This window comes from Coprinopsis cinerea, assembly GCF_000182895.1.
Source record: "Coprinopsis cinerea okayama7#130 chromosome 7 map unlocalized cont3.7, whole genome shotgun sequence".
NCBI lineage: Eukaryota > Fungi > Basidiomycota > Agaricomycetes > Agaricales > Psathyrellaceae > Coprinopsis > Coprinopsis cinerea.
Genome location: NW_003307538.1, coordinates 2,229,510 through 2,252,964, shown reverse-complemented (window position 1 = coordinate 2,252,964; position 23,455 = coordinate 2,229,510). Strand labels below are relative to the sequence as shown.

The 23,455-nt window shown below is 52.5% G+C and overlaps 9 protein-coding genes across 9 annotated transcripts; 3 read left to right on the top strand and 6 right to left on the bottom strand.

Annotated features, from left to right (window-relative positions):
* Nucleotides 1–631: 631 nt before the first annotated feature.
* Nucleotides 632–1,231, bottom strand: CC1G_14886 (hypothetical protein; the record flags this gene model as incomplete). The annotated part of the gene is made up of 2 exons (XM_002910863.1): nt 632–1,128; nt 1,183–1,231. The coding sequence occupies 2 exons, from the start codon at nt 1,229–1,231 to the stop codon at nt 632–634; spliced, it is 546 nt and encodes a 181-aa protein (XP_002910909.1).
* Nucleotides 1,232–1,454: 223 nt separating this feature from the next.
* CC1G_14885 (fungal mating-type pheromone) lies at nt 1,455–1,538 on the top strand (the record flags this gene model as incomplete). The annotated part of the gene is made up of 1 exon (XM_002910862.1): nt 1,455–1,538. The coding sequence occupies one exon, from the start codon at nt 1,455–1,457 to the stop codon at nt 1,536–1,538; it is 84 nt and encodes a 27-aa protein (XP_002910908.1).
* Nucleotides 1,539–2,076: 538 nt separating this feature from the next.
* Nucleotides 2,077–2,940, bottom strand: CC1G_05748 (hypothetical protein; the record flags this gene model as incomplete). Its single annotated transcript, XM_001831625.2, has 3 exons — nt 2,077–2,257; nt 2,331–2,700; nt 2,757–2,940. 3 exons carry the CDS (start codon nt 2,938–2,940, stop codon nt 2,077–2,079), a joined length of 735 nt encoding a protein of 244 aa, XP_001831677.2.
* Nucleotides 2,941–3,362: 422 nt separating this feature from the next.
* CC1G_05747 (hypothetical protein) lies at nt 3,363–4,037 on the bottom strand (the record flags this gene model as incomplete). Its single annotated transcript, XM_001831624.1, has 1 exon — nt 3,363–4,037. One exon carries the CDS (start codon nt 4,035–4,037, stop codon nt 3,363–3,365), a length of 675 nt encoding a protein of 224 aa, XP_001831676.1.
* A 2,973-nt stretch (nt 4,038–7,010) lies between these two features.
* Nucleotides 7,011–9,537, bottom strand: CC1G_05746 (dynein intermediate chain; the record flags this gene model as incomplete). The annotated part of the gene is made up of 10 exons (XM_001831623.2): nt 9,388–9,537; nt 9,054–9,334; nt 8,918–8,987; nt 8,666–8,855; nt 8,465–8,609; nt 8,317–8,416; nt 8,147–8,269; nt 7,841–8,098; nt 7,317–7,790; nt 7,011–7,259 (listed from the first exon to the last, which is right to left on the bottom strand). Exons 1-10 carry the CDS (start codon nt 9,496–9,498, stop codon nt 7,011–7,013), a joined length of 2,001 nt encoding a protein of 666 aa, XP_001831675.2. The 5' UTR covers nt 9,499–9,537.
* A 110-nt stretch (nt 9,538–9,647) lies between these two features.
* CC1G_05745 (tRNA-intron endonuclease) lies at nt 9,648–11,164 on the top strand (the record flags this gene model as incomplete). The annotated part of the gene is made up of 5 exons (XM_001831622.2): nt 9,648–9,996; nt 10,081–10,442; nt 10,477–10,730; nt 10,799–10,934; nt 11,024–11,164. The coding sequence occupies 5 exons, from the start codon at nt 9,648–9,650 to the stop codon at nt 11,162–11,164; spliced, it is 1,242 nt and encodes a 413-aa protein (XP_001831674.2).
* Nucleotides 11,165–12,030: 866 nt separating this feature from the next.
* CC1G_05744 (hypothetical protein) lies at nt 12,031–13,938 on the bottom strand (the record flags this gene model as incomplete). Its single annotated transcript, XM_001831621.1, has 9 exons — nt 12,031–12,247; nt 12,304–12,511; nt 12,572–12,701; nt 12,757–12,825; nt 12,882–13,016; nt 13,070–13,472; nt 13,524–13,568; nt 13,633–13,757; nt 13,825–13,938. 9 exons carry the CDS (start codon nt 13,936–13,938, stop codon nt 12,031–12,033), a joined length of 1,446 nt encoding a protein of 481 aa, XP_001831673.1.
* Nucleotides 13,939–14,133: 195 nt separating this feature from the next.
* Nucleotides 14,134–15,461, bottom strand: CC1G_05743 (hypothetical protein; the record flags this gene model as incomplete). Its single annotated transcript, XM_001831620.1, has 7 exons — nt 14,134–14,165; nt 14,228–14,413; nt 14,469–14,616; nt 14,667–14,964; nt 15,019–15,215; nt 15,270–15,311; nt 15,375–15,461. The coding sequence occupies 7 exons, from the start codon at nt 15,459–15,461 to the stop codon at nt 14,134–14,136; spliced, it is 990 nt and encodes a 329-aa protein (XP_001831672.1).
* A 1,563-nt stretch (nt 15,462–17,024) lies between these two features.
* CC1G_05741 (hypothetical protein) lies at nt 17,025–23,423 on the top strand (the record flags this gene model as incomplete). Its single annotated transcript, XM_001831618.1, has 10 exons — nt 17,025–17,162; nt 17,211–18,620; nt 18,675–18,717; nt 18,765–22,058; nt 22,112–22,386; nt 22,437–22,601; nt 22,654–22,791; nt 22,843–23,071; nt 23,123–23,226; nt 23,277–23,423. 10 exons carry the CDS (start codon nt 17,025–17,027, stop codon nt 23,421–23,423), a joined length of 5,943 nt encoding a protein of 1,980 aa, XP_001831670.1.
* Nucleotides 23,424–23,455: the final 32 nt, after the last annotated feature.

Below are 23,455 nucleotides of genomic sequence, written 5' to 3'. Positions count from 1 at the left end.
TCGTCAAGGGGAGCCGTGAGGTGGAGGGCCATACATGGGCCTGGCCACCTGAAAGGTGCGACCCTTTCCAACTGGTACGTCACTGGTGGACGACAATCCCGCCAAGCCACTTTCGTCGTGTCATAGCCGCTACACCAAAAGGCAGCATGACTGAAGAGCTTATCTCTTCAGCCACCGTCGGGTATATGAGCGTTATGAGAACCGCTGTAAGCCACCGGTCTTACACAACGGTGCCTACTGCGTCATCGCCTAGATGCCCAAACGGCAGAGTCCTGGTCTTTTGTGGTTCGGTGAATAGGTACGTGTACCAACCTCAATAGGATTGGGATCTGGTCCTGACTTCACCTTCAGGAGTCTTCCCCCTTCTTCACTGTAACCATCGAGGGCCTTGTGCTCGTTCTCTCATATATACCCAAACAATGTGTCCACATAATACATAACCTTTTTTGCGCGCAATTTGGTGTGATCTATGATCCCTTGAAAGTTGACCTTTCTGATCATTGAAGAGTCGACTCGAGTGTAGAAGCCCTTTGAGATAGGGGCGACCGAGTCGGACGATTCAGGCGAGTTGTCCCAAGGGCACTCCTGAATTCCATGAATTAAGTTACTCGAGCAACTCGAGCAATCTTGTTCACAACAACAGATACTCGTGCATGGGATCCAAGGTACAACAGTAACATGTACCCCAAGATTCGAATTGAATTCCATCCTTCGAGCCATCACATCCGCCGATACCAGCAGGGTGAGGTCGACGTCGACTACCTAGGCTGCCACCGGTAAGAGCTCTTGGCAGGTTAGCGTGTCGGTTGCAGAGGTGTGAACCGTGGTGATCGATGTAGGCGAAGTCGATGTTGGTGTTGAGGTTGAGGCCGAATGGGGAGGCACCGTCGGCAGTGGAGGGGAGCAATGGGTGAGGTCCCTCGACGGCGGGCTCCGTGCGTAGGCCAATGGAAGATCTGAAAATATTCTCTTTGTCCTCGTGGACGACGGGGACGTTGAGGCCGAAGGGTATCCCAAAGGGCCGAAAGAGCCCTCTGAACCGATGCACCGACGTTGCGGTATGATTACCACAGAAAACAATGATCTCGACAAGGTGGTCTGAGCACCGCCCAAGGATGGCCAAAGGGACTGCGCGTGGCTCCAATCAGACGCGCCCAGGACAAACCGGGACAATACACTCACGAAAGTCGATCTCTGGGGAATGCAAACGTGGATCGATCGTCTTCTTCATCGACGTCCTTACAGTCCGAAAGCTCTAGGACAAACAAAAAACACACGTGCCTGCAATTGTGCTTCCAATTGTCACTTAAATCTCAGCTTGAGCCTTGAATGCCCCTCGCTGCGCGAGAGGGAACGTCAAGAATCTGGTGCATAGACCCTTGGAAAAGAGTATAAAAGCCATTCCAGCGCAGAGTGATTCCTCACTGTTCACAGTACCAATCCACACATCAGCAATGGACTCCTTCACCACCATCAACATCCCCACCAACTTCGAGACTGGCGGCGGCGGCAACGGTGCCTACTGTGTCATCGCCTAAATGCCCAAACGGCAGAGTCCTTGTCTTTTGTGGCTCGGTGAATAGGTATGTGTGCCAGGCTTTTGGATAGGATTGGGATCTGGTCCTGACTTCCCCTTCAGAAGTGCTCCGCCTTCTTCACTGCAATCATAGAGGCCTTGTGCGGCTCGTATATACCCAACCAATGTGTCCACGTTGGAAACTCAATACATGATCTTTTTTTTTTTTGCGCGCAATTTCAATGTGTCATCCATGATTACTTGAGAGAAGTTGAATACGACAAGGGCCAAGTTGGTCTTTCTTGAAGAGCTTACTAGAGTTTGGAAGCCCTTCGGGACAGGGGAGATCGACTCGGATGACTCAGACGAGGTCAATCGTTGTCAGTGGTCAACTCGAGTAATATTGTTGACAACAGCAAGGTTACATACATCTGCATACAAGGTACAGCGATCACACTACTCTCCAAGACATGATCTGTTTTACTACGGCAATAGACACAAGGGGAATGGGATCTTTCTTAAATACAAAGCGGAAGGAAAAAGAGATGCAATGGACCAATTCAATCCACAAGAACCGGAGTCTCCCACTGAATCCAATCCTCCTCATCCAACGTGATGACCTCCAACTCTGTCTCAAACCGCCCAGTCTTCACATCCCTGCCATAGAAATACTTCTCATAAAACGGTCGCATGTTGGTTCTCCGTAAGCCAGACGGAACAAGTCCCGTCGGTTTCATTAGTCTGAGAAAAAGAGTAGGAATCACCAGCACCAAACGCCTTCCAAACGGTCTGTGCAGCCTTCTGGCAGACGTACGCAGACGACTGGCCGAGCCAGAAGCTTTTGCTCGTTTCGAGAACGACCAACGGCCTGGGTGCCACGAGCGCCGTTAAGAGGTGATGGTCGTACGGAAGGGTGTCGGTCTTGCCGATGAACGCACGGAGAGAGTAAGGATAGTTGTCGAGTACGTACGAGTTCTCCCAGAGTTGCGAGGTCAAGGTAGTGAGCACCGGTGTCCCCGTTTGTTGCTCCGCCTCCGCAGTACGCCAGCACCCAGACGCGTAGGCTTCGGAATCTCGGATGATGGTGAAAAGGAATCGGTGATCGAGCGCGGAAGCGAGGAGAGCGGCGTGGGAGTACCAGCCAGAACATATGACATCCGCCAAGTCCCGGGGATGATGGGAGACTGCGGGAGCGGGACAGTCACATGAAAGCAAACACCGTGACTTGAGCGTGACCCACCAAACTCCCTCGAGTCACCAACGCGTCGAGCAATGAGCAACGACGACGACGACAGACTAGACGGTGGCGGGCGTGACCATCGATGGTCCCATGGGTGATTGCTGTTTGCAATACCATCATCTCGCCTGCCCTGCACCTCCCTCAACCTTGCCCACCGCGCTGGTGCAAGGACGAGGACGCTCATCGTATCTACCTCACGACCGGGAGGATTGCACACCACCCTCGAACAAGAAACTCGCAACACCCCGCCAACATCGACTAGGGAACTACCCCGCCGCCTCTCGCGCCAGCACCTATGGCGTCGAGGACGGCGCCCTTCTGTAACCGTAGCTCTCCATTCACAAATAGTTCCTGAAGTCTAATTCAGAGTGTCCAGAACACACAGGATTACCATCCCCAACTGCAAGACCCCGCCCTCTATGGCCCGCCTGCCCTCGCTCACAAACTCGCCCGCACCGCATGTGATGACGCCGACACCATCCTGTAAACGCCTTAAAGTTCACTTCTGTCGAGCAGCCGCTATCACGATCAGATTCGAGCCGCTGGCGCGTGGATGCCACCGACTCTGCTTGGACAATGAAGTGGTTGATATTGCCGTAGCAGTCTCTATCGAATGTAAAACTCGGATGCTCTCGTACCAGCTACATCCGCCGATACCAAGGCGGGTGAGGTCGACCGGGACCTCTTCCATCGGTAAGAGCTGTAGCGCGTCGATAACGAGGCTAGCAGCCCAGGCGCGTTGGCCGGCCTCGGACACGCCGTGATCTCTACCATAAACCTCCGCAAACTTGTCGCGGAAGCGTGAACCGCGGTAATCGATGTAGGCGTGAACGATGTTGTTGTCGAGGTTGAGGCCGAATGGGGAGGCATCGGAGGCAGTGGAGAGGAGTAATGGGTATGGGCCTCGACGGTTGGCTCAATGGGTAGGGTAAAGAAAGATGTGAAGTTGAACTCTTTGCCCTCGTGGCCGACCGTGATGTCGACGGCGCGTGAAAAATTATACCAATCCACAACCGCGGATAGTATGGTTGCTTTGGGGGGCAGCGTTCCAAATTCGTACTTCTGCACAAGGTCAAGGATTTCTTCGCGGCGACAGGCCCAATCATCCTTGGTCACGACCTTCTGACCGTTGAGGAAGGTGAAGGGATCGTGAAGGGCGGTGACGCTAGGGAGGTCCTCAACAGGGAGATCCGGGGTGGCGGGACAGTTGGAGGCAATGGGTTTCGCTAAAGCAACCAAGGCGGTAGCGAGGAATAAGAAGGCCACCGTGAAGAGGTTCATTGCTGCTGATCCTGGAGATTTGGTAAATTGGAGCAGTCCTTTTATAGACTCGCATCGGGTTTACCTTGGCATTCATATAGGTCATGCCGTGGCCTCGCTTTCCAGGACCATGGAGTGGAACAAGAGCAGAAGGCTGTCCAGACAAGCGCCTGAACTCAGTTCGGAGTATTGCACGGCCTTTGTGAACGCAAGGAAGACCATGACACGGAGCTTGACTGCCAGTGCTTCCAAAGGAATTCAAACTCCATGATGCATTAGGACATACATGGGTCGAAGAAGCGGGTCCAAAAGTGCCCAAGGCGGTTTTGTGGGTGTTAGAACACCTTTTTGCGGTAAAATAAAATCGGCTTCTCCTGCTGACCCCGGATAAACAAAGCGTTCCTCACCTGGTGGGATAAGGCAGACATCGTCAGGCTACTGGGAGATGCCAGAATGGTTCAAAGAGCTTGAGAGGCCTACGAGCTTCTGGCAGTAGTTGAAGACCGTCTTCGTAATGTTTCCGAGGTTGAGTACCTTGCGGTCTTGACCTGGAGATAACGGCCAACGATTGAGGTGAACGGCAACACCCCGAGCCCACAGCTGACGAGGCCAAAGGGTCCATTCCAAGGGTAGAGGGTAAATTCATCAGTACTCCCCCTTCTGAAGTCGGAGAACACCCACTCAGGCTGTTACCCTGTGGGAGCAGGGATGACCCAGGGATGCATTTGAGCTCAGATCGGAGCGTTGTATGGCCGTCTGGAAAGGAGAGAAGTCCATGGCACGGAGCTTGGAGGTCACTCTTTCCCAAAGATTCAATATCTTCCTCGCACTGTTGAGACAGAACTGGGTCAAAGAAGCGGGTCCAAGGGAACGAAGGACACGTTTGAAGGTGTCAGAACATCCTTCCATGGAACGAAACGTCAGCTTTCCCTGCAGAGCTCGGATAAACAAAGGATTTCGCACCTGGCGAAATAAGGAAGACGCAAGTCCATCGAAAGCTGGGGCCGGCAGACCGGTGAAAGACGATGTCACTGTGGATTGGGCGAGCTGGAAAGTCCGGCACACTTCAGGACTGGCGCTGGTCAGGTTGTCTTTGTAATGTTTGGACAGCCAATCATCCTGCGGCCGTGACTTGGGAACAACCGCTCGCGATGGAGGTGAACGGCGACCTCGGGCCCACAGCGAACAAGGTTAAACCGGTCCTTCTCAACTGTAGACCGGAAATTCATCAACAAATACCCTTTTGAAGCCGCCATGAACACTCACCCTATGGGAACAGAAGCGGTCGTCCACGAGGGCCATGGGGTCAATTCAGAGGTAGGTTGACCCTGCTCCACAAACCGCCATCTACATGCCCAGGTGAGGGGTCACCCACGTCCGCAGAAGACGTGCCATCCACCCATCGTTCTTCATGGAGCTTCTCAGGAGTCTAGTGTAGAGCCACAAGGGTAAGAGGTCGTTGTCCAGCTTTCGAAGTTATGTGTTAGGCTGACGTCCCATACACCAGTCGAATGGGTGGAATGGTAAGGGCGTTAAGCTCCGTGTCCGCCCCGCCTTCAGATATCAGCTTGCATCCATAAGCGAGTACTCCCGGGATGAAGAAACCTCGAAGACCCCTGGGACAGCGACCCAACAGCCGGCGGTAGCCCCTCCCGTTCGCCGAGAATCTGTCCTTCCTCGACTTGAACGCAGGTCCTCCAGGTCTTGTACGGCTCCATCAATAAGTCAGGGAGTAACATGCGCTCCCCCACCAGGGAGAACACCTCCCTCTGCATCCACGGTGACTCGGGCAGCTATGGTGGATGTCAGTCTCCACCATCCAGGTAGGGTATTTTGGAAGGTACCCACGAGGCTGCATGCGCTTACCGGTCGGGGTCTTCCAACAGGCACACCCCAGTCCAGCTGTACCTATCTCGAGAACCTGAACTGTTCGCTTTCATCCAGGGGAAAGTACGGCTCCTCATCGACATGGGACCACAGTTAGGGTGTGGACGGGACTGCTAGTGCATCGACGGCATTCGAGTGTTATCCATCGGTCCACATATGTACGCGAGAGAGACTACGAATGCCGCCTGAACCCCGGCTACATAGCCTCCCCCTATGGCGGCCTACAGACGTCCGGCTCGAAGCTCCCAAATCGTTACGACGAGGCGGGTCGAGTCGTACTTGTCTGATGTACAGTCTTGCCCGCCAGCATTGCCTTCAGGATAAAGGCAACACCAATTCTCGGCAACCAGGTCATCGATTCGTACGAAGACTTCGCTGAGGTAGGGTCGTATGTTGCTTGAATTCAGTTCTACGGTCGAATTGACGTGTTGGTCTGCAACTCTTCTTCCTCGAAAAGGCACGAAGGTGGAACTGGCTGGGCGGGTGGATCGACCCCTTACACTGTCACTCACCACCTCCAGGTCGTTCAGGAACACGAAGATGACCCCCAGTCCTCGAGTCCTTCAGGATCACCGCCTGGCACGTCGCCGTTCAATCCAAGTTCGACATAACCATCGTATCGATATATCGGTTCTGGTTTCAAGTTTTCGTTGCCTGCCATGCTTCGGGATCAAGTGTTGAACGTTGAACATTCATCGAGTTCGCGCGATGACGCTTTTTGGGGCGAGGAACGCGTTTGGCGAGCTTTGCCGTAACCAGGACGCTTCCCCAAACCTAGATGCTGTTCCATAGGAGTTCTGAGCGGGACTGTCAGGCGAAGGAAGCAGTCAGAAAGTTTCCTTGGGACGAGGTTGGGCGCTTGCCCTCAAAGTTCAAAAGTTCAAACCCACTCCCGGGGCAGGACGATATTTGGCACTGTTAGGTTCTCAAGCCTCGCTCGCCACTCGCGAACGGACGGGCTCAGACCCTCCGACTTAGCTCAGAGCAGAAGCATCGATTTGAGCTCAAAAAATAGAAACACGATATATTATCAACAATCCTACAAGACGCAAATCCGCACCCCGACCCATCCACCCCGACTCAAATTACACCTGCACAGCATGATCATCACCTGCCCATCCTCGAAGAAGACAAATCCTCCACAACAGGCACACTCGCCTGCCCACCCACCATACCCGCGATAACCTTTTGTAAATCCGTCCACTCCGTTTCCCGAGGAATAGCCATATCGCCGATATCGTAGATGTATAGATGCCCGTCGCTGCCACCGAGAGCAGCGCGCCGCCCTTCCTTCCTGTCCCACTGGAGCTTGTTCAACCCACGGCCGGAGCCGACGATCGTGGAAGCCACGGGGACCTGCATAGCCAGTAATTAGGTATACGTAGAGGATGAGTGGAGGGAGTGTTTACATACCTCAGTATCAGCATTCAAATTCCAGAGATCAAACTTGCCCGACCCATCCACAGTACCAAACAATGCCGGATGAGCAGGATGCCATTTCGCATCGTACACATAATCATCAGCTTCATCAAACGAATAAAGCGGTGGTAGGTGGTGTGCAGCGGTAGACGGCTTCGTTAACGATTTGGCCCGCCACAACTTCACCGTCCAATCCACGGAACTCGTCAAGAAGAGGTCCGAAAAGTCGACGGGGCCGTTGGAAGGGTGGAAGTCCAATCCTAGAACGGGGCCGTGGTGGCCTTTGTAAACGTCGTTCTGATTCAAGCCTGCCTTTGCACCGGCGCGGTCGTAGCGGTTGGCTTGGTAGATGCTGCCTTCTTCAGTTCCAACCCAGAAAGTGGTGGTTTCGTTCGCCGGGAAGTCGAGTGTCGTGATCGCGACTTCGCTGGTCTTGTTGTGTCCGGTGTGAAGTAGTTCCAGTGTTTCCTAAAGACCGATCAGCGAAGGTCGGTCGAAGCGATCCAGCTCATACATACCTGGGGCTGCGCAAGCATGTCAACTAGCCAGCTGCAGACAGTACCATCGGAACTGCTGGTAATCAAATTGTGCGCGTTCTGAGTACCGACCATGCGCATGGCATACACAGGATGTGTGTGCCCAGCAGCAGAGAGCGGTGTCTTCAGGACAGGGAGGTGTTTCGATCGAGTATCCCAAAGAAGGATCTGCCCAGAATACGTCCCTCCGAAGATCAGATTTGAGTGGAAGGGCGAGAACGTCACGGTCAGAACGTCAGACTGAAAGAAGGATTAGCTAGTTCACGCCTTTAGAGGTTTGACGCGTACCTGTGAGTGGAACACAAATTCTGGTCGTTCAAGCAGGTGAAGGTTCCACACGGCGACGATACCGTCAGGTTCATTGAGAGCACTTCCGTTTTTATTGTACGAAGCAACGCTCAGTTCTGGATACTATCAGAGGTGAGGGCCATGCTCAAAGCAGGTAAACGCCAACATACCTTGGGCGACCAATCGATATCTGTTATTGAACGATTCTTGCCTAACCGTTCGTCGAAGAATTCACAAACACGCTTCACGCGTTTTCCTTCCGTATCATCTCTAGAACAGGGTCAATTATTGAAACGTCAGCCTAGAAGTGGGACTCACCCTCCGGCTTCAGCACCAATGGTATAGTCACGAGTATAATCATAGTTGTCGTTCAGAGCTCTTTGCAAGATCTTGGACGATTGTTCCACGAAATCAAGGAACTCTGGGGCAGTAAGGATGCTCGCTCGTTCTTCCTCAGTCAACTCTGTCGGCCAGCACTTCAGTATCCTGGTACTATTTCAGTCAAAACGGAAATCGCACCTCGAATCTCAGCCTCAATCTCCTGATCCAACTTAACACTCTCCTCCTCCAGCTCTTTGTCTCTAGCAATCCGTTCCGCCTCAGCATCCCGCTCGCGTAGTATCCGCTGTCGTATCTCTTCCTCATAATCTGGAGAAACCCCCTCGTCAACTGCAGTCGTTTGAACTTCTTTGTTATAGATAACGCGCTCCTGTATCCAACGATCAACTCGTTACCACCCACCACACGCCCCAAAACGCGAAATCTCCAAACCTTTTGCGGCAACTCGAATAGTTCCTGCTCAACATCAATAAGGTCCGTATACGAGCGCGGTGTGATCTGTCTTTGAACACCAATCCTCCATTCAGCACAACCGACAACCAAAAGCGCAAAACAAGCAGCTACTCACATCTCCATGACATTATCCGTCGCATTGCTTGACACAGACTGCGTCCCAGCACCCGAGAAGACCCTCTCAGACGCAAAATCACTCTGCCTACTAACCCGTCCCGATCCCGAAAGACCAGACGGCCCAGGTAACTGAATCGTATGCGAAAGCGCAGGGGTCCCCGGGATCGACTCGGACGGCGTCAAATCACCACTCGTCCGGCCACTCCGCCTGGGGCTGCCAACCAACATATTGACCAGATCTTCGACATCGCGTTGTTTAGCTGGGGATGCGGCTGCTTGCTGTGTAGGTTGAGAGGGAAAGTGGGGAGAGGTAGGGGAGATGGGACACGCACTTCTGAAGCCCGCCGCTCTGTCTCTGCGCGCTGTCGTTCCGCTCGTGCCCTTCGAAGTTCTTCGAGTTTGGCCTTCTTGGCCTCTATCTCAGCCCGTCGTCGATCAGACATATTGACCGGCCGCGTACTCAGGTGTGGTCGTCGTCGTCGGTGGTGGTGGTCAACGTTTCGCGTAGCCTAGGAGATTCAGACGCGCCCACTGGCAATCAGACCCATTTTGGACTCCGCCATCTTACCTCTCTTCTTGCCCCAAAACCAAAATGTCGCTGGTAGCGCCCAACCCGCAAGGCAAACGTTCCCGCAAAGGAGGAGCACGTAACCACGAAAACAACAGGATCTATGCGCATCCACTACCCCTTCTATTCGTCGATTCCCCAGCTGGCCCAGTCAAGTCTGTGCTCGGCTTACTTGGACTCTCTTTGACTCGAATCGAGAATCCTCACTGTGAAGGGATCTTTGACCCAATAACACGATCTGTATGGGTATCGAATATGGAGGATTCGATGGTGCTGTGGAGGAGAGGGTTCTTCGGCAAAGGAAACCTCTCCCGCAGCGAACCCAGTTGGCTATCCCGTCAACTCAACATACGAAAGGCAGCTCAGGGAAAACGTGTGTCTCTCATATCCTACTCCCAAAAACAATTTGAAATACCAACAGGATTACTCCTTTCCATCTTGTGTTGATGAAGGATAGAATTAACTTCCGAAGAAGTAACCGCACGAAGACGGGCAGAGCGGAAACAATTCAAGTTGGATCGGGCGAGGGCTATCGCAGCGGTCGCCCAAGAAGCCGAAGAAATCTTCGAGAAAGAGGGTAGAGTTATTGCTCCTGCGTTATCCGGCCCTGCTATCCCCTCAGCTGCAACCTGGAAACCTTCCCAACCCATCGAATTCCCCGCACGAGCAGCAACACCAGCCGACTCCATCGACGGTGCAGACGAAGGAGAAGAGGAAGAGGAAGAACTGAAAAACGTCGAGCACCTCCAACTAACACTCCAAGAAGCTTTCTTCCTCCTCTGGAACATGGATTGCCTAACCGTTCTCGATCCAAACACAGTAAGCAATTACTTCGTCTCCTAAATCCTTTGAGGCATGGCGTCTCACAGAAAAACCAAAACAGCTCGAGCCAATGTCCCTGAAAGACATTTGGATCGCCTTCCAACGCGCACATCTACCTCCTTCCTTCGACCAACCACCTCCCCCACTGCAATTCGACAACCCATTCCTCATCAACTACGTGGTCTATCACCACTACCGTTCCCTCGGTTGGGTTGTAAAAGGCGGCATCAAATTCTGCGTTGACTACCTCTTGTATAAAAGGGGTCCAGTCTTCAGCCATGCAGAGTAAGTACTCGCACATCCACTCAAGCCCCCACACCCTTTCCCGTTCCGATTTCTCAAACATAGTTTAGGTTCGCACTGGTCGTAATGCCAGTATACGAAGACGAACAAGATCAAGCCAGTTCAATGGTGAACCTCCAAAACTCGACACCCTTCACTTGGTCCTGGCTGAGCACCATAAACCGAGTGAACTCTCAAGTGCAAAAGGTGAGGATGTAGTTTGGATAGAACGCTTGCTGCTATCTTCCGACCACTGCTACAAACACTATTCTAACTACCCCACTTTCAATTAACAGACTCTCGTACTCGTCTACGTTACCATCCCCTCAGAATCCCGAATATCCACTAATGTCCTCAATTCCCCCGCCTGCTTCAAACACTATTCTATACGCGAGGTCGTCCTCCGCCGATTCATTCCCGCACGGATGCGCGACTGAAACGGAAACACCGCGTACCTTTACATTATCACGCACCAGACCCGACGTCTTTATGTGTGTAAAGGATGTAACGAGAACGTCATCGCATTCAAAGTATCGTTTATCAATAAATACTGTATCATGGGGTAGCGCAGACGACAGCATATAAAACAAAACAGAGAAGATAACGCGGTGGAGGTATAAATAGAATAAAAACTGAGCAGCGAAACACCGAGAACGTTCTTCTGATCGATGAAGCTGAAGCTGAAAGCCTGATCCCGGCCACCTCACCTTCTGCCTTGCGCGTTTTTTTTACCTTGATGTGCATGTTTTGCGTCGTGTAGCGTAGCAGAGTGTTGTTCGTCGCGTCGCCTTGTGCCACGGGCCATGACCTGCCTAGCTCCAATATCCGCCTCTTGACGCACCCCTCCATCGCTCACAAGCAACTGGCCAACCCCATCCCATTCAGCTAACCAAATCCCCAACACACTCTCCCGGCGCCCTCCATCATCCAATATACCCCCGTCGCACTCCCAAAAGAGTTATTCCTAGAAACTGCGAACACGGTTGTTAACACTGAAATAGTCGATGGATGATGGGAACACGAAGGCCGGGCTCGGAGGGATGGTCAGGAGAAAAAGCCGGGACGCATGTATGCGAGGATGGGAAAGGAGGTGTCGGTGAGGATATTCAAAAAAGAGGATATGGCAGATAGGACGCGGGCGATTGAGTGAGTCGTAATATCAGAGACGAGAGGTATAAAGCGGAAAACCAAAGCGAGAGCGGGCGGTGATGACGAAAAAAAAAACAGCCACGATGAATAAATGAACTCCAAGTTCGAGTCGAGGCGAGTAGGTGCAATGCTGAGAGCCGGCCCCTTTGACGAACTAGATGGCACCCTTGATAGCCACTTTCCGGTACTTCTCTTCGTACACCTGGACGAGTTTGGCATGCGCCGGCCGACACTCGACAATCTTCTGGCTGTCGGGATGCCTGGGATCAACGAAGCACGCTGCTGAATGAGATTGTAGAAACTTGACAGTCTCTTCCAGAGATTCGAACGCCAGCTCGTTTTGCAAGAACGTCAAAGGGACCTTTAAATATCTGTTTTTTTTGTGTCAGATGAGTATTGGCGATTGGTGAAGGGGAGGACTACATACGCTTTGGTGATCACCAGCAACGCCCTAGCTCGCTCTCGATCAATGAAGTGATCCATGATGTATGCACCCATGTTGGGTGCGTTCAGGTAAAGTTCAAAAAGGGAATGGTAGTTGCCAGTGGCCAATGCCCGTTGGACGGCAAGTGCATGAGCGACAGCGGGATTCGCCTTCTGTTTCGGTGTTAGCTGACCTACGTAGAGATTTAATTCTGGATCGAAGCGTTAGCTTTTATTCTTGTAGACGGGAGATGGAGGATTGGTTCACTGACCGCTTCGGTTCCGTCCATGCAAAAGCATGAGAATGCGGTATGCAGTAAACTCCTCCACTTTGCCTGGGATTCCCAGTTCGTAAAGTGTCTTCAGAGTCGCTTGACACTGGTTGTATTCAACCATGTCGTTCTGCAATCGATGGGATCAGATGTGGGATGCAAGATCGTTAAACAACACGACTCACGCTTTCCAATGCCATTCGTGCATGGATCTCATATACTTGGACGCTGAACTCATTCTTGATGCGTTGTACCTGAAGAGACGAGTCAGAAGGACACAGCGATACCAGTGGGATGATGACAAACGCACGGTGAGATCCTGCCGTAAACTCTTGAGCTGACTGCAGATCCAATTGTACGACACTTTCTCTCTCCAACGTTTCTTAAGCTCTATTAGGGTTTGTTGAAGAACATGATATGGACGTATCGTCTCTGGTTTCGGTTCCTAAAAGGACATCGTCAGCAAACAAACACCTGCCACACTTCTGTAGCACCTACACTGGTAAGACGAAGATAATCCTTGAAGATTTCTGTCGACGTTCCAACAATAGTGTACTTGTCCCAATTCATGGCCTGTTCCTTATGAGAAACCATCTGGGCACCAGGAAGGTACAACAAGTCAAAACGCACGTTATTCCCCTCAGGTTCATCTCTTGATCCGAATGGCGATTCTGATGATGCAGGATGAGAATAATGCTGACTATAATAGTGATTGCCCTTGGACGAATGACTGTGACTGTGAGGCGCATTCTTGGTCCGTTCGATCTCGTGTTCACGCTGGAATCGCTCTGCTCTCCGGTTAAGCGCAGCCTGATCACTGTAGTTGTACTCATTCGGATAGGAGTTTGAGAAGGCTTTATTCGCCTTTTTGGCTTTCTTATTCGAGTTTTGGCTGTCGATGCTGTGGGACACCAGTTAGCTCGGGGGGATGTACAAGTATCCAGCGACATACTTCTTCCGCTTGAGACTGATAACAGGTGCAGGTTTGGGGAGCAGGCTAGACGGTGGGGGAAGTGAGCAACGCATGACAGAAGACTCTCGGGTGTCGTCGGGAAACACACCTTTTCAGCTGAACACCAGCCCAATCGGTGGTCCAAAGAGTATGCTTTTCGAAGGCGTCAGCAATTACCTGTCTGAGCTCAGCTTGGGCTTCTTGCTTGTTGGCTTCGGTCATTTGCCCTAGACACTTTGCAACCCATTCTCTGCAAGTTTCTCCGTGACTATGGCCCGACATTCAGATTGAATTCACGCACTTTAGCGATGGAGGCCACGATTCTGACGACATTGTGGTAGAAAGAATAGATGAGGACGATGGGTAGTGTCGGCGAAGATGCGAATTGGGGGAAGAGCCTTGACCACACGGCCATGGCAGGGTCCAGCGTCGGACTTTGAACTTAAGGGTGGGAAATAATTGCCACATGGAGCTAGCCTCTCATCGAAAGATTTCACAATGCAGGCAAATGTTTTCGAACGGGTAGCATTATGTCTAATGAATGTAGAGATATGGTATTGAATGACCCTATTACAACTTCCTACGGATGTATAAGAAAAGGGCGTCAGGTCTAATGCGTTTTGCCAGCTGGAGGATTGTAGACTGGTAGAGGAAACGCGGTCAGACGGAGAACGAGGGAGAGCAACAGCAAATTGAAAACACACCGATTTTCCGATTCTTGATGACGTTCCACTTGAATCGTTTCACGTACAAGCTGAGGGCGAACAAGGTGGAGAAGATGATGACGGCCTTAATACCGGTCTTCTTCCTCTCGTCGTGCTCAGGCTCAGCAGCCCAGGCAAGGAAAGTGGTGACGTCCTTGGCCATCTGCGAGGTGGTTGCAGGGGTGCCTGAGGAAAGAATGGTGAGCTTGGGCATGACAAGACGCGTCCAAAAGCTACTTACCGTCTTCGTACTCAACCAAGCCGTCGAAAAGGACACGAGCCATGGAAATAGCACCACCGGGGAAGTAAGGGTTGTAGTTCATACCCTCACGAATTTCAACACCAGCGGGAGGATCGATGTAACCGGTGAGGAGAGAGAAGAGGTAGTCCTGTCAAGAGTTCAGTAACCTTCCAGGTGCACGAATACAGAAATACATACAGCACCACCATGGCGAGCCTTGACGATCAAACTAAGGTCAGGGGGATAAGCACCACCGTTGCTGGCACGGGCAGCCTCCTCGTTGGGGTAGGGTGCAGGCATGTAGTCGGCAAGTTTTCCGGGGCGCTGGAACATCTCGCCCTCCGAGTCAGGTCCGTCGGTGTATTCAACTTCCTCGGCCATGGCTCGGGCCTCGTCGACGGTGTGGGAGACACCGACAAGATTGCGCCAGGCAATGCGGTCGAGAGAGTGGCAGGCAGCGCAGACTTCACGGTAGACTTGGTATCCTCGTCGGATGCTGTAGGTCGGGTGAGTGGTCTGCTCCACGTCAACGTATGGTGCCGGTGCTCACCTGGCGTGGTCGAAAGAGTCGAGGACGCCACCATGAGACCAAGGGTAGGCAGGTGCGTGCAAGCCTTCGTCGCTGAGACTGCTGGCGTGGACTTCGCCGAGGAATGGCAGGCTTCCGTACAAATGAGTGTACCAGGCGATGCTCCCGACGGCGACTATCGAAGCTGAGGCGAGGGTTGCGCGGGAGCCCATTACGGACTGTTCAAAAGGTCGTTAAACTGCTGTTATTGTCCATAAAACACCTTCGCTCACCTCCAAAGTCGACGCTGAAGCATGGGTCGAGGCGAAACGCACCTGTTACCGGTCAGAAGTTTAGCATGTCACCCAGACCTGTTTCGTAGTCAAAAAACGACATACCCGTGCGCCAGAGAACAAGTTGTTGGGACGAGCAGGCCCCGAAGTCGCCGCCCTCCTAAAGGCTCCCGCAGACAGCCTCGAGAACATTTTCGTATGCAGAGATTTTGGAAGAGAAGGGAGGCTTTGACCAGTTTGTCACGCGTTACGGGGCGGGGCGGGATGAATCGGAGTTTGCCCTTGAACAATTTCCCATTCAGCCAATCACCATCAGCCTATTCGGCTAGCTCACGTGCACATTTCTAGGCCTCTTGGCACTAGGTCTCGCCAACGAACAAGCGCCCGTCAATTACTGTGTGAGGCCCGGGACGATACTATGGCTCACCAGTACATCGAATCCACCACTGAATCGAATTTTGATTGCAAAATCGTAACCATTCATCAATTCGATCACTAATTTCGCCGATGGCACTACAAATTACTGATGCCCCCGCCTTCCTTCAAACCATCCTACCTCCAAATCCCATCCGTTTTCTTCAAAAAAAAGTGCACCATCTTCATTTAGTAGTCATCTGGAATCGTCGTTCCAATTTTCAGGTCGATTGGGCCAGTGGAAGACGAGATTCAATTCAGTGGTGGATTCGATGTACTGGTGAGCCATAGTATCTCTCCATGCTATCGAGGGCAAGCTCGACAGTCTGTGTTTTCTCAGGAGTTTCACGCGCACCCATCTCCATCCTTCGCAGCCGATGAAGCTTGGATGGGTCTATCGCCCACAGCTTCAAGTAACAATCCCGTCAGAAGTGCTGGTACCCCTCAATCTGAGGCGGATGGTACATCCCCCGGAGATGGAAGCGATATGATCTGGGGTCTCCAGGAGTGACTCGGTGAGGAGCTCCTACAGGATATTGGGCTCGAGTCCGCGCTTGACGAGGTAGATACTCAGAGCGTTCACTTGCTCCTTCAGCCTGAGAATCTTTACATTTTCATGACTCTCTAAATGGGGAGAATGGATGCATATTGCCATTATAATAATAGATGTACAGGCCAAGTTAAAAGCTCGATACCTATACCCCTTTTACGTTTGCAATTATATCGCAGCGTCCTCAGGAGGTGAGGACGTCCTGAGAGGAAACCTCTGTCTATTACGATACATTGCCATTCACTCCCAGGACCGATTAGGTTGTTGATGTAGACAGAGCCACTATCCTTTAGATCATTCTGTGACTCCAGGCTCGTGGGTTGAGAATCACACGCTGGAGAAGCCTCTGTATTGTCGACGAGCTACTCTAAGTTGGGGCTCGAGGTTTAATGCAAGACTGCTAACACTGTCAGTGTCAGAACTACACGAACTGTCGGGTTTTGGCCATTCCTCCAGGGTATGAAGAACAATCATTCGACTGAGTCTATTGGACTAGCTATCAGAGCTGACTTATTTCACTCCTCTACGTCCCTTTACCACTAGGTAGAACTAGAAGCTTAGCAACAAGGTCCCTACTCATTGGCCCCTATCTTCTGCAGCTCATCACGCCCACGTGCAATCAGCGTGACCATGGTCATCCCCCGCCTTCTCGGATTCAGTGACAGTCCGCTTGACTTTTGCCAACGACGTCGACTGGTGCTGGCCGTCCAGCGAACGTCCTCGGCCTCTGCGCCTGTAGAATCCTCACTTTGCTACACTCAGAGAAAAGGTTCAAGTCGCGTAAAGTCGTCATGGACTGGGATTCGTCAGAAGAATATGTCGAAACATCAGACCCCGAAGAACGCGAGGAAATGCGGCTGAACCCAATTACTTTTGGACGGAGTCCCGGTTCTGAAGATGATTATCGGCGACCTCACAAGCGCATGAAGGTAGAAATTACCCGTTGATCTTAGTTAACTTGTGTTGAACATTTCCAGGTACACCACGATGACTTCCAGTTGGTCGATATGAAAGATCTTCCGACCGTGGTCGGAGAGACTCCAGTGCTGTCTCAATCTTCAGATAACTTCAAAGAACACGGGACATCACCTACTCGACTTTCTGGATCCCCAGTTTTGTCCCCAGCAAAGGCGAAGGTGGAGGACGGAATGGATATCGACGAGCCAGACCAATCTCAAGATCCCTTGTTGCTGCAATCCCCACTGAGACACGAAACACTCCCTATCACGCCTCAAAAGAACTCGCAGCTGGCAAATGAAGATACTATCCGTCACCGGGGCTCCACGACGCCTTTAGAGTCTCCTCCCCGTACTGCCCAACGCGGGTTTACTCTCACCGCGGACCTCTTTTCTCCGGGCATCTTCAGGATTGACCGTGACCCTCTGCCTGTCACTCCACAGAAGAACTCGCAGCTTGTAACTCATGCCATCGACTTTCACCGTGGTTCCACGACGCCTGTGGAATCTCCCCCCATTAATATTCGGCGAGGGTTTGCCCTCACCGTGGACCTCCTTTCTCCCGGAATAGTCAGGTTTGACAATGACACGCCTGAATCCCCACGAGAAAATTCGGGGAACATTAATGACCTCTTCTCTGACGACGATGAGGTGCAAGTATCCGAAGAACCTCGGAGAACAGAGTCGCCAGCTATCTCACCTCGGGGACCTTCACCATCCATTCGCGACTCCCCTTCACCTTCTGCCCCTTCTGCACCTCCTTCGCCAGTACGGCAGCCCTCCCCCGATGTGGCTCAAGCCTCTTCGCCCACGGCCGGCCCGTCTTCACTTCCACAAGCATCAGCATCACCAGTAACCGTCGCAGATGATATTCCGGAAGAAGTCCGACAAATGCAGGAAGAGGAATCCGGAAGGCGGTACGCACTCCGGCGACGCGCTCCTGCCCAAATCAACCCATATCGATACGACGAATATCAGTACAAGCTGGTAACCAAAAACGCTCCGGAGGCGCGTGTTAAGATCAGAAGTCCTGGACGGGGAACGCGTCGCGACCCAGATGATCGATACGAGGAAGAGGAAGAAGAGAGTCAGGATGTGGCAGGAGAGACGATGGTCATTGATCAACATGATGAGGATGGTACCTACGAGGAAAGGGAAAGGTCGAGGGAAAGGCGGAGGAAGCGCACAGCTTCACCTGGCGGTGTGGCTGGCGACGTGTTGGACCTTGTGAAGCAGCTGCAGCTGAACTACGGGGAAGAGCTGGAGGACACGCAAGAGGAGAAGGAGATGGCCAGGTTGGCTAGGGAGAACAAGCGGATGCTGAAGCAGAAGAAACGCGAAGAGAGGGAGAGGAAGAGGAAGGAAAGGGAAGAAAAACGACGGGCGAACAATGAGAAGGCGCGGTCGAAGAAGTCTCCAGCTGCACCGAATGTGGGTTCTTGATCTTTGCTGCGAAGTTGTGGGCTTAACATAACGTGTATCCAGCTCAGGGATAATCCTAAGGGCCCTTCTCCCTTCCCAGAGCTAGGTAGGGCTCACAATGGACTGTCCTTCCTCAGCTTCTAATTCTCTTAGATCACGACAGGGAGGACCACAACGAGAATAACTCGGCACCCCAGGATGACGACCCTGCAACACCTAATGAGTTCCACTTCGAACCATTTACGCCTGTTATCGACGACCCCCAGCCGGAAGCCGGTCCCAGCTCATCGCGCAATGTGGTCACAATATCTTCCAGCGAGTCTGAAGACGATGCCCAGCGACCACAACGACGACTCAGACGGACAAGATCATCTCGGAGTCGCAGTATCGTCTCTATCGAAAGTTCCAGCAGCTCTTCTTCCAGTTCCGAAGACGAGGCTCCTGGGGCTCTGCCCAAAGGCAAAGCGGAGATTCTGTATAGGATGTACCCTCGCAAACTAGCGGACATGATGCTCGCCAACGCAAAGAAAGAGGAGGCTGCGAAAAAGGACGCTGAACGGCGGGCACGGAGGAAACAAAGGCAGTCGTCGGCCGTTGCCAGCGATGGCGAGAATGGCGGAGTGCTTAAACCTGGTCAGACGAAGGTGCGCCGTGCGGTGGGCGGATTAATGCGGGAGATCAAGGGGGACACTGAGAGCGAGGACGAGCCTTTACCGGAGGTACCGGATCTCCTTTCTGACCATTCGTTGGCTCCTCCACCTCCTCGGACGTCGTCTGTGCACTACTCGTCACCTAACCCTTCACCTCCCCTTGATCATTTTTGGTCCGACAACCAACCCGATGAAGGTGATGACGGCGGCGTCCCTGCTCCAAAAGCACCCAAGCAGGAGCGGGAGGTTTATGATATCTCGGACAGTGACTCGGATGAAGAGATCGACAAGGAAGCCATCGCAACTTTTTACACGGGCAAGGACAGGCCGCGACTCGAAAAGGCACTAATCAATTATATGCTCAACCATAGACCACGGATTGTCGACCGAGCTAAACGGAAAGCGAGCTCGAAATCGAGGGCCAATGGTACTGCTACAGGCGGGATGGAGAGGATCAGTTCCTCAAGAGACGGTCGTCAGCAAAGCTTCAAGTGGGACATTGTCGCTGGTGGGGCAAAGAAGTTTGGGCGAGGGAAGCAGCAAGACCTCCATGCTTTCTATTCAACCAAACCGAGGCGCTCCTCTCACAGCTCGAAGCGATCAAATGGCCCTAGATCCTCCCATCTACCTCCAAGTCCAACTTTCAGTGACGATGAAGCCGACAATGAAGGTCCTGCCCCTCTCACGGGCATGGATCTCCGCAAGAAGTCCCTGCAGCAGAAGCGTAAAGAGCGGAAAGCGAAAGCAGCTAGAAACGGCCTCTATATGACTATTTCGAAACAAGGAGGGGTAAAGTATGTGAGCCGGAAAGGCCCAGATTACCAGACGCTTGACCTGCAGCAGGAGGACCGGCGCCGTGTCGCTCGCAACGCCAATCCTGGAGCCAAGATACGTCCATGGGAAGGTCCTCCCGCTCATAGGATGCCGCGACCGACACCACCCTCCCCCGCACCTCGAAGAATGTCTGTTGACCCGCCAAGTTCAGATGTCGAGATGGTCGATGGCCCGGCGTTCCCAGAGGCAGAGGTCCGGGAAGACGACGACCTGGTGGAAGAGCTTGTCCTCAAAGATGGAGGGGTTCATGCCCTGCAAGTGGGAGTCGAACTCCCGGGTGCGCAGTATATCAAGAACGGGTGGCTGCAAGAGGTCATCAATTCGTTTGGCAATGACTACCAACTGCCGTCTTTAGGCCGCCTCATTCTTCCGGGATATGAAGAATTCGATCTCAGCAATGGATTCGATGACATGCGCCTGCGCGAAGTCGTACAACGCCTGAGCGACGTCCTACTCGAATTTGCAGACAAGCTTCCCGATCCTGACCAGGACAGGGAAGCAGAACAGTTGACTTTTGTCGCGCGCCATGTTTGCCTTGCAATCTCACATCACTCTCCAGGCTCCACCGCTCCCAACGAGGTAGCGGAATCCGTAGCCAAGCCAATCGAAGAACATCTCCTTAAGCACCTGTCTCAACTCAAGGACGAACCTCGACCCGCGCAGTCCATCGATATTCCTTTGCTCCAGTTTGACTGGTATGCTGTGGAAGTCGGACTACGGTTACGACGACCCGTCCTGGACTCGCGCGGTGAGCTAATGAAGGGTTCAACATTGGCTCAAGCGATCCAGTTAACCATGCACCACCTTCTGACTCTCGGCTTGGACCCCGTCATGGAGGCAGTCAAAGAGCTCCAGGACGCTGATACAGCTGCAGACGTCTCAGCCACCCACCTCTTTGCTGCTGAAATCTGGGTGCGCCTCATCCACGTCCTCGAAGCCTTTTCCCGACTCCGGCCTCCTACCAATCGAAAACAGCCACCGTTATTCTGGCATTTCGTCCTTACTGACTTCCGAACGTCAATCGACGGCAATCCTGACGATCCCGCGCTGATAGAACGGTGCTGGCGGACCCTGTTCTCCCTTTGCGCTCTGTCTCAATTCTCCACTACGGGCATGGTCGTCCAGAAACGACATCTTCCGGCATGCTGGGACATCGTCGAACTGCTCTTCGGACGTACCCTTTCACGCGACTCGGACTCGGAATACCAAGATGCCTATCTGCGCTACCTCCTATCTCGGTGCCTGCTCCTCCAGGAGCGATGGAAATGGCAAATTGTCGACATCGCCCCGTTGGTGAAGCAAGTCCTGGACAAGGTTTTCGTTCCTCGCAAGTTTGCCGGCCTAGGAAACGAGAAAGCCAAGTTTCCCACTTTCCTTCGAAATGACTCCGGCGACAAGATTGCTGAATTCGAGCCAAAGGATTCGTCATATACGCTGTTACTAAAGTTCATCATCAAGGCTTCGCAGGATATCAACACCAATAACTCCAGAAAAATCACAGCTGGTATTCGGAAACTTATCTCCCTTTCGGACCCCGTCTCTGCCATCGCGTTCGTGGATGAAAAGAATCCTACCGAGTCTGAGCTCGCGACAGTCGTCAACCGCATCACCGCCGCTGTTGTCACAGTCTATCTCGACCCAACCACTTTCTCCCAGAAAGTCAGTCAACTCCAGAGGACCATCCCTGTCGACAAGATGACGGACCACAACACACGCATGATCGTCATCCAAGGCATCTTCTGCTGGGCACGGTTTCTTTTGCGGTGGCAGCCAGAGTTGGGGCTGGAACCCTTGGCTATGTGGGGTGGAGAGGTAGCCAAGGCCCTCGCGGAGTTGTGGCCGACGGGCAGGCCTTGTCAAGACCCGACTGTTCCAGCGGCCTGTAGTCTTTTGTTTGAGACGGTTCGCCGGATATTTGACCTCCAGGCGGAGATCAAGCAGTATCCTGAGGCTCAATTCCTATGTACGGGTTCCTTCTAATCTTGCTCCGCATGTTCTTATACTCTCCTTGCCCAGCTAACCTCAAGCCACTCACCACTGGCACACGGGAACAGAATGAACTGGTCCAAGACACGATCATTGCCGTCGTCAACGCTCGGTTCATCGCCATCCCCCCTGAACGACCTCCGCTCCCTGCTCCCGCTCAGGTACACGTTGAAGAGGAGAGCGAGAGTCAAGATCAATATGGCGATATGTTTGCCGACATTGATTGGAGTAATGTCGAGATCCCCGAGGCACTGGCTGGTCCTGTGTCTGCCCCGACACCCAAGGAAGACGACACGCTCAAGAAGGTGGGTGTGTCTTCTTATGCATGGTGGTAATTGCTGACATCGAGAAACAGGCCCTCGGTGCTCCGCTCACGTGGTTGATGTATCGTTCTATGAAAGCAAGTGTCGAGCAGGAAGAATCTCTTGATCGTTTGGATATTCTGAAGACATGCTATGAGCGGGCTTTGTGCTGGGTCGGATGTATGTTGATCCAGGGGAACGGCGAAGCGGGAGAGAAAGTGAGCATCTGTCATCCGTTTACGAGATTGACCAGTGTTGATTGTTCTGCAGGAGTGGACGGACATTTTCTCTGCGATTGATAAATTTCAGAAACCTGACTTGGTCGAGCGTGGCCGCGAACGAGAGGCACGGAAGTTCGACACGCTTATCTCTCTTGCTTGTCTAGAGCGGTATCCGAAGTGTGTGACGGTAGGTGCTCACCTCGCAGTTCACCAGATCGCCTCTCAGGGACTGTTTCAGGTTGGGCCCGTCAAATCTCGACTGTTCCATACTATGGTCAACACCTTGGTAACCCCTGCAAATCCGAAACCCTCCCTCGATGCCCAATTTTTGGCTTCTTTCTTGTCGCTGGAGCAACTCCAACACCCTCTGCTTTCGGGGTGTGATTCTCTCCCACCTGCTCCTGCAACCGGCAGGTATACTTTCGACGCCGAACAGTTCCTCCAATTCAGGCTTCCTCTCATCAACTGTACGTCGCCTTCGTTTCAAGCCACAATGCATAGACTGATCTCCGAAACAGACATGTTCAAAAAGCTGGAATCGATGGACCAAAGCACTCCTGACTTTGCGAACCATACATCGCTTGTGAAAAGTATGCTCTCCGCAATGAGGAGCAACTGTTTGGTGCGTCATCTTCGTCCAGTGAAATCCCTTCCGTTAACCACGATCAACAGAAACTCGGCGGTCAACGACGCGCTGAGTATGTAAAATTCTGCCACGAAGTGACGGCTATCGTTAAGCAATGCGACGGCCTGTCGCAACGACCAGACTTTGAGTTCTGGGTGACATGGGATCCTGCACAAGTACAACCTCATGACTAATATTAACTTTGTACATACCTGCTATCTTGAAT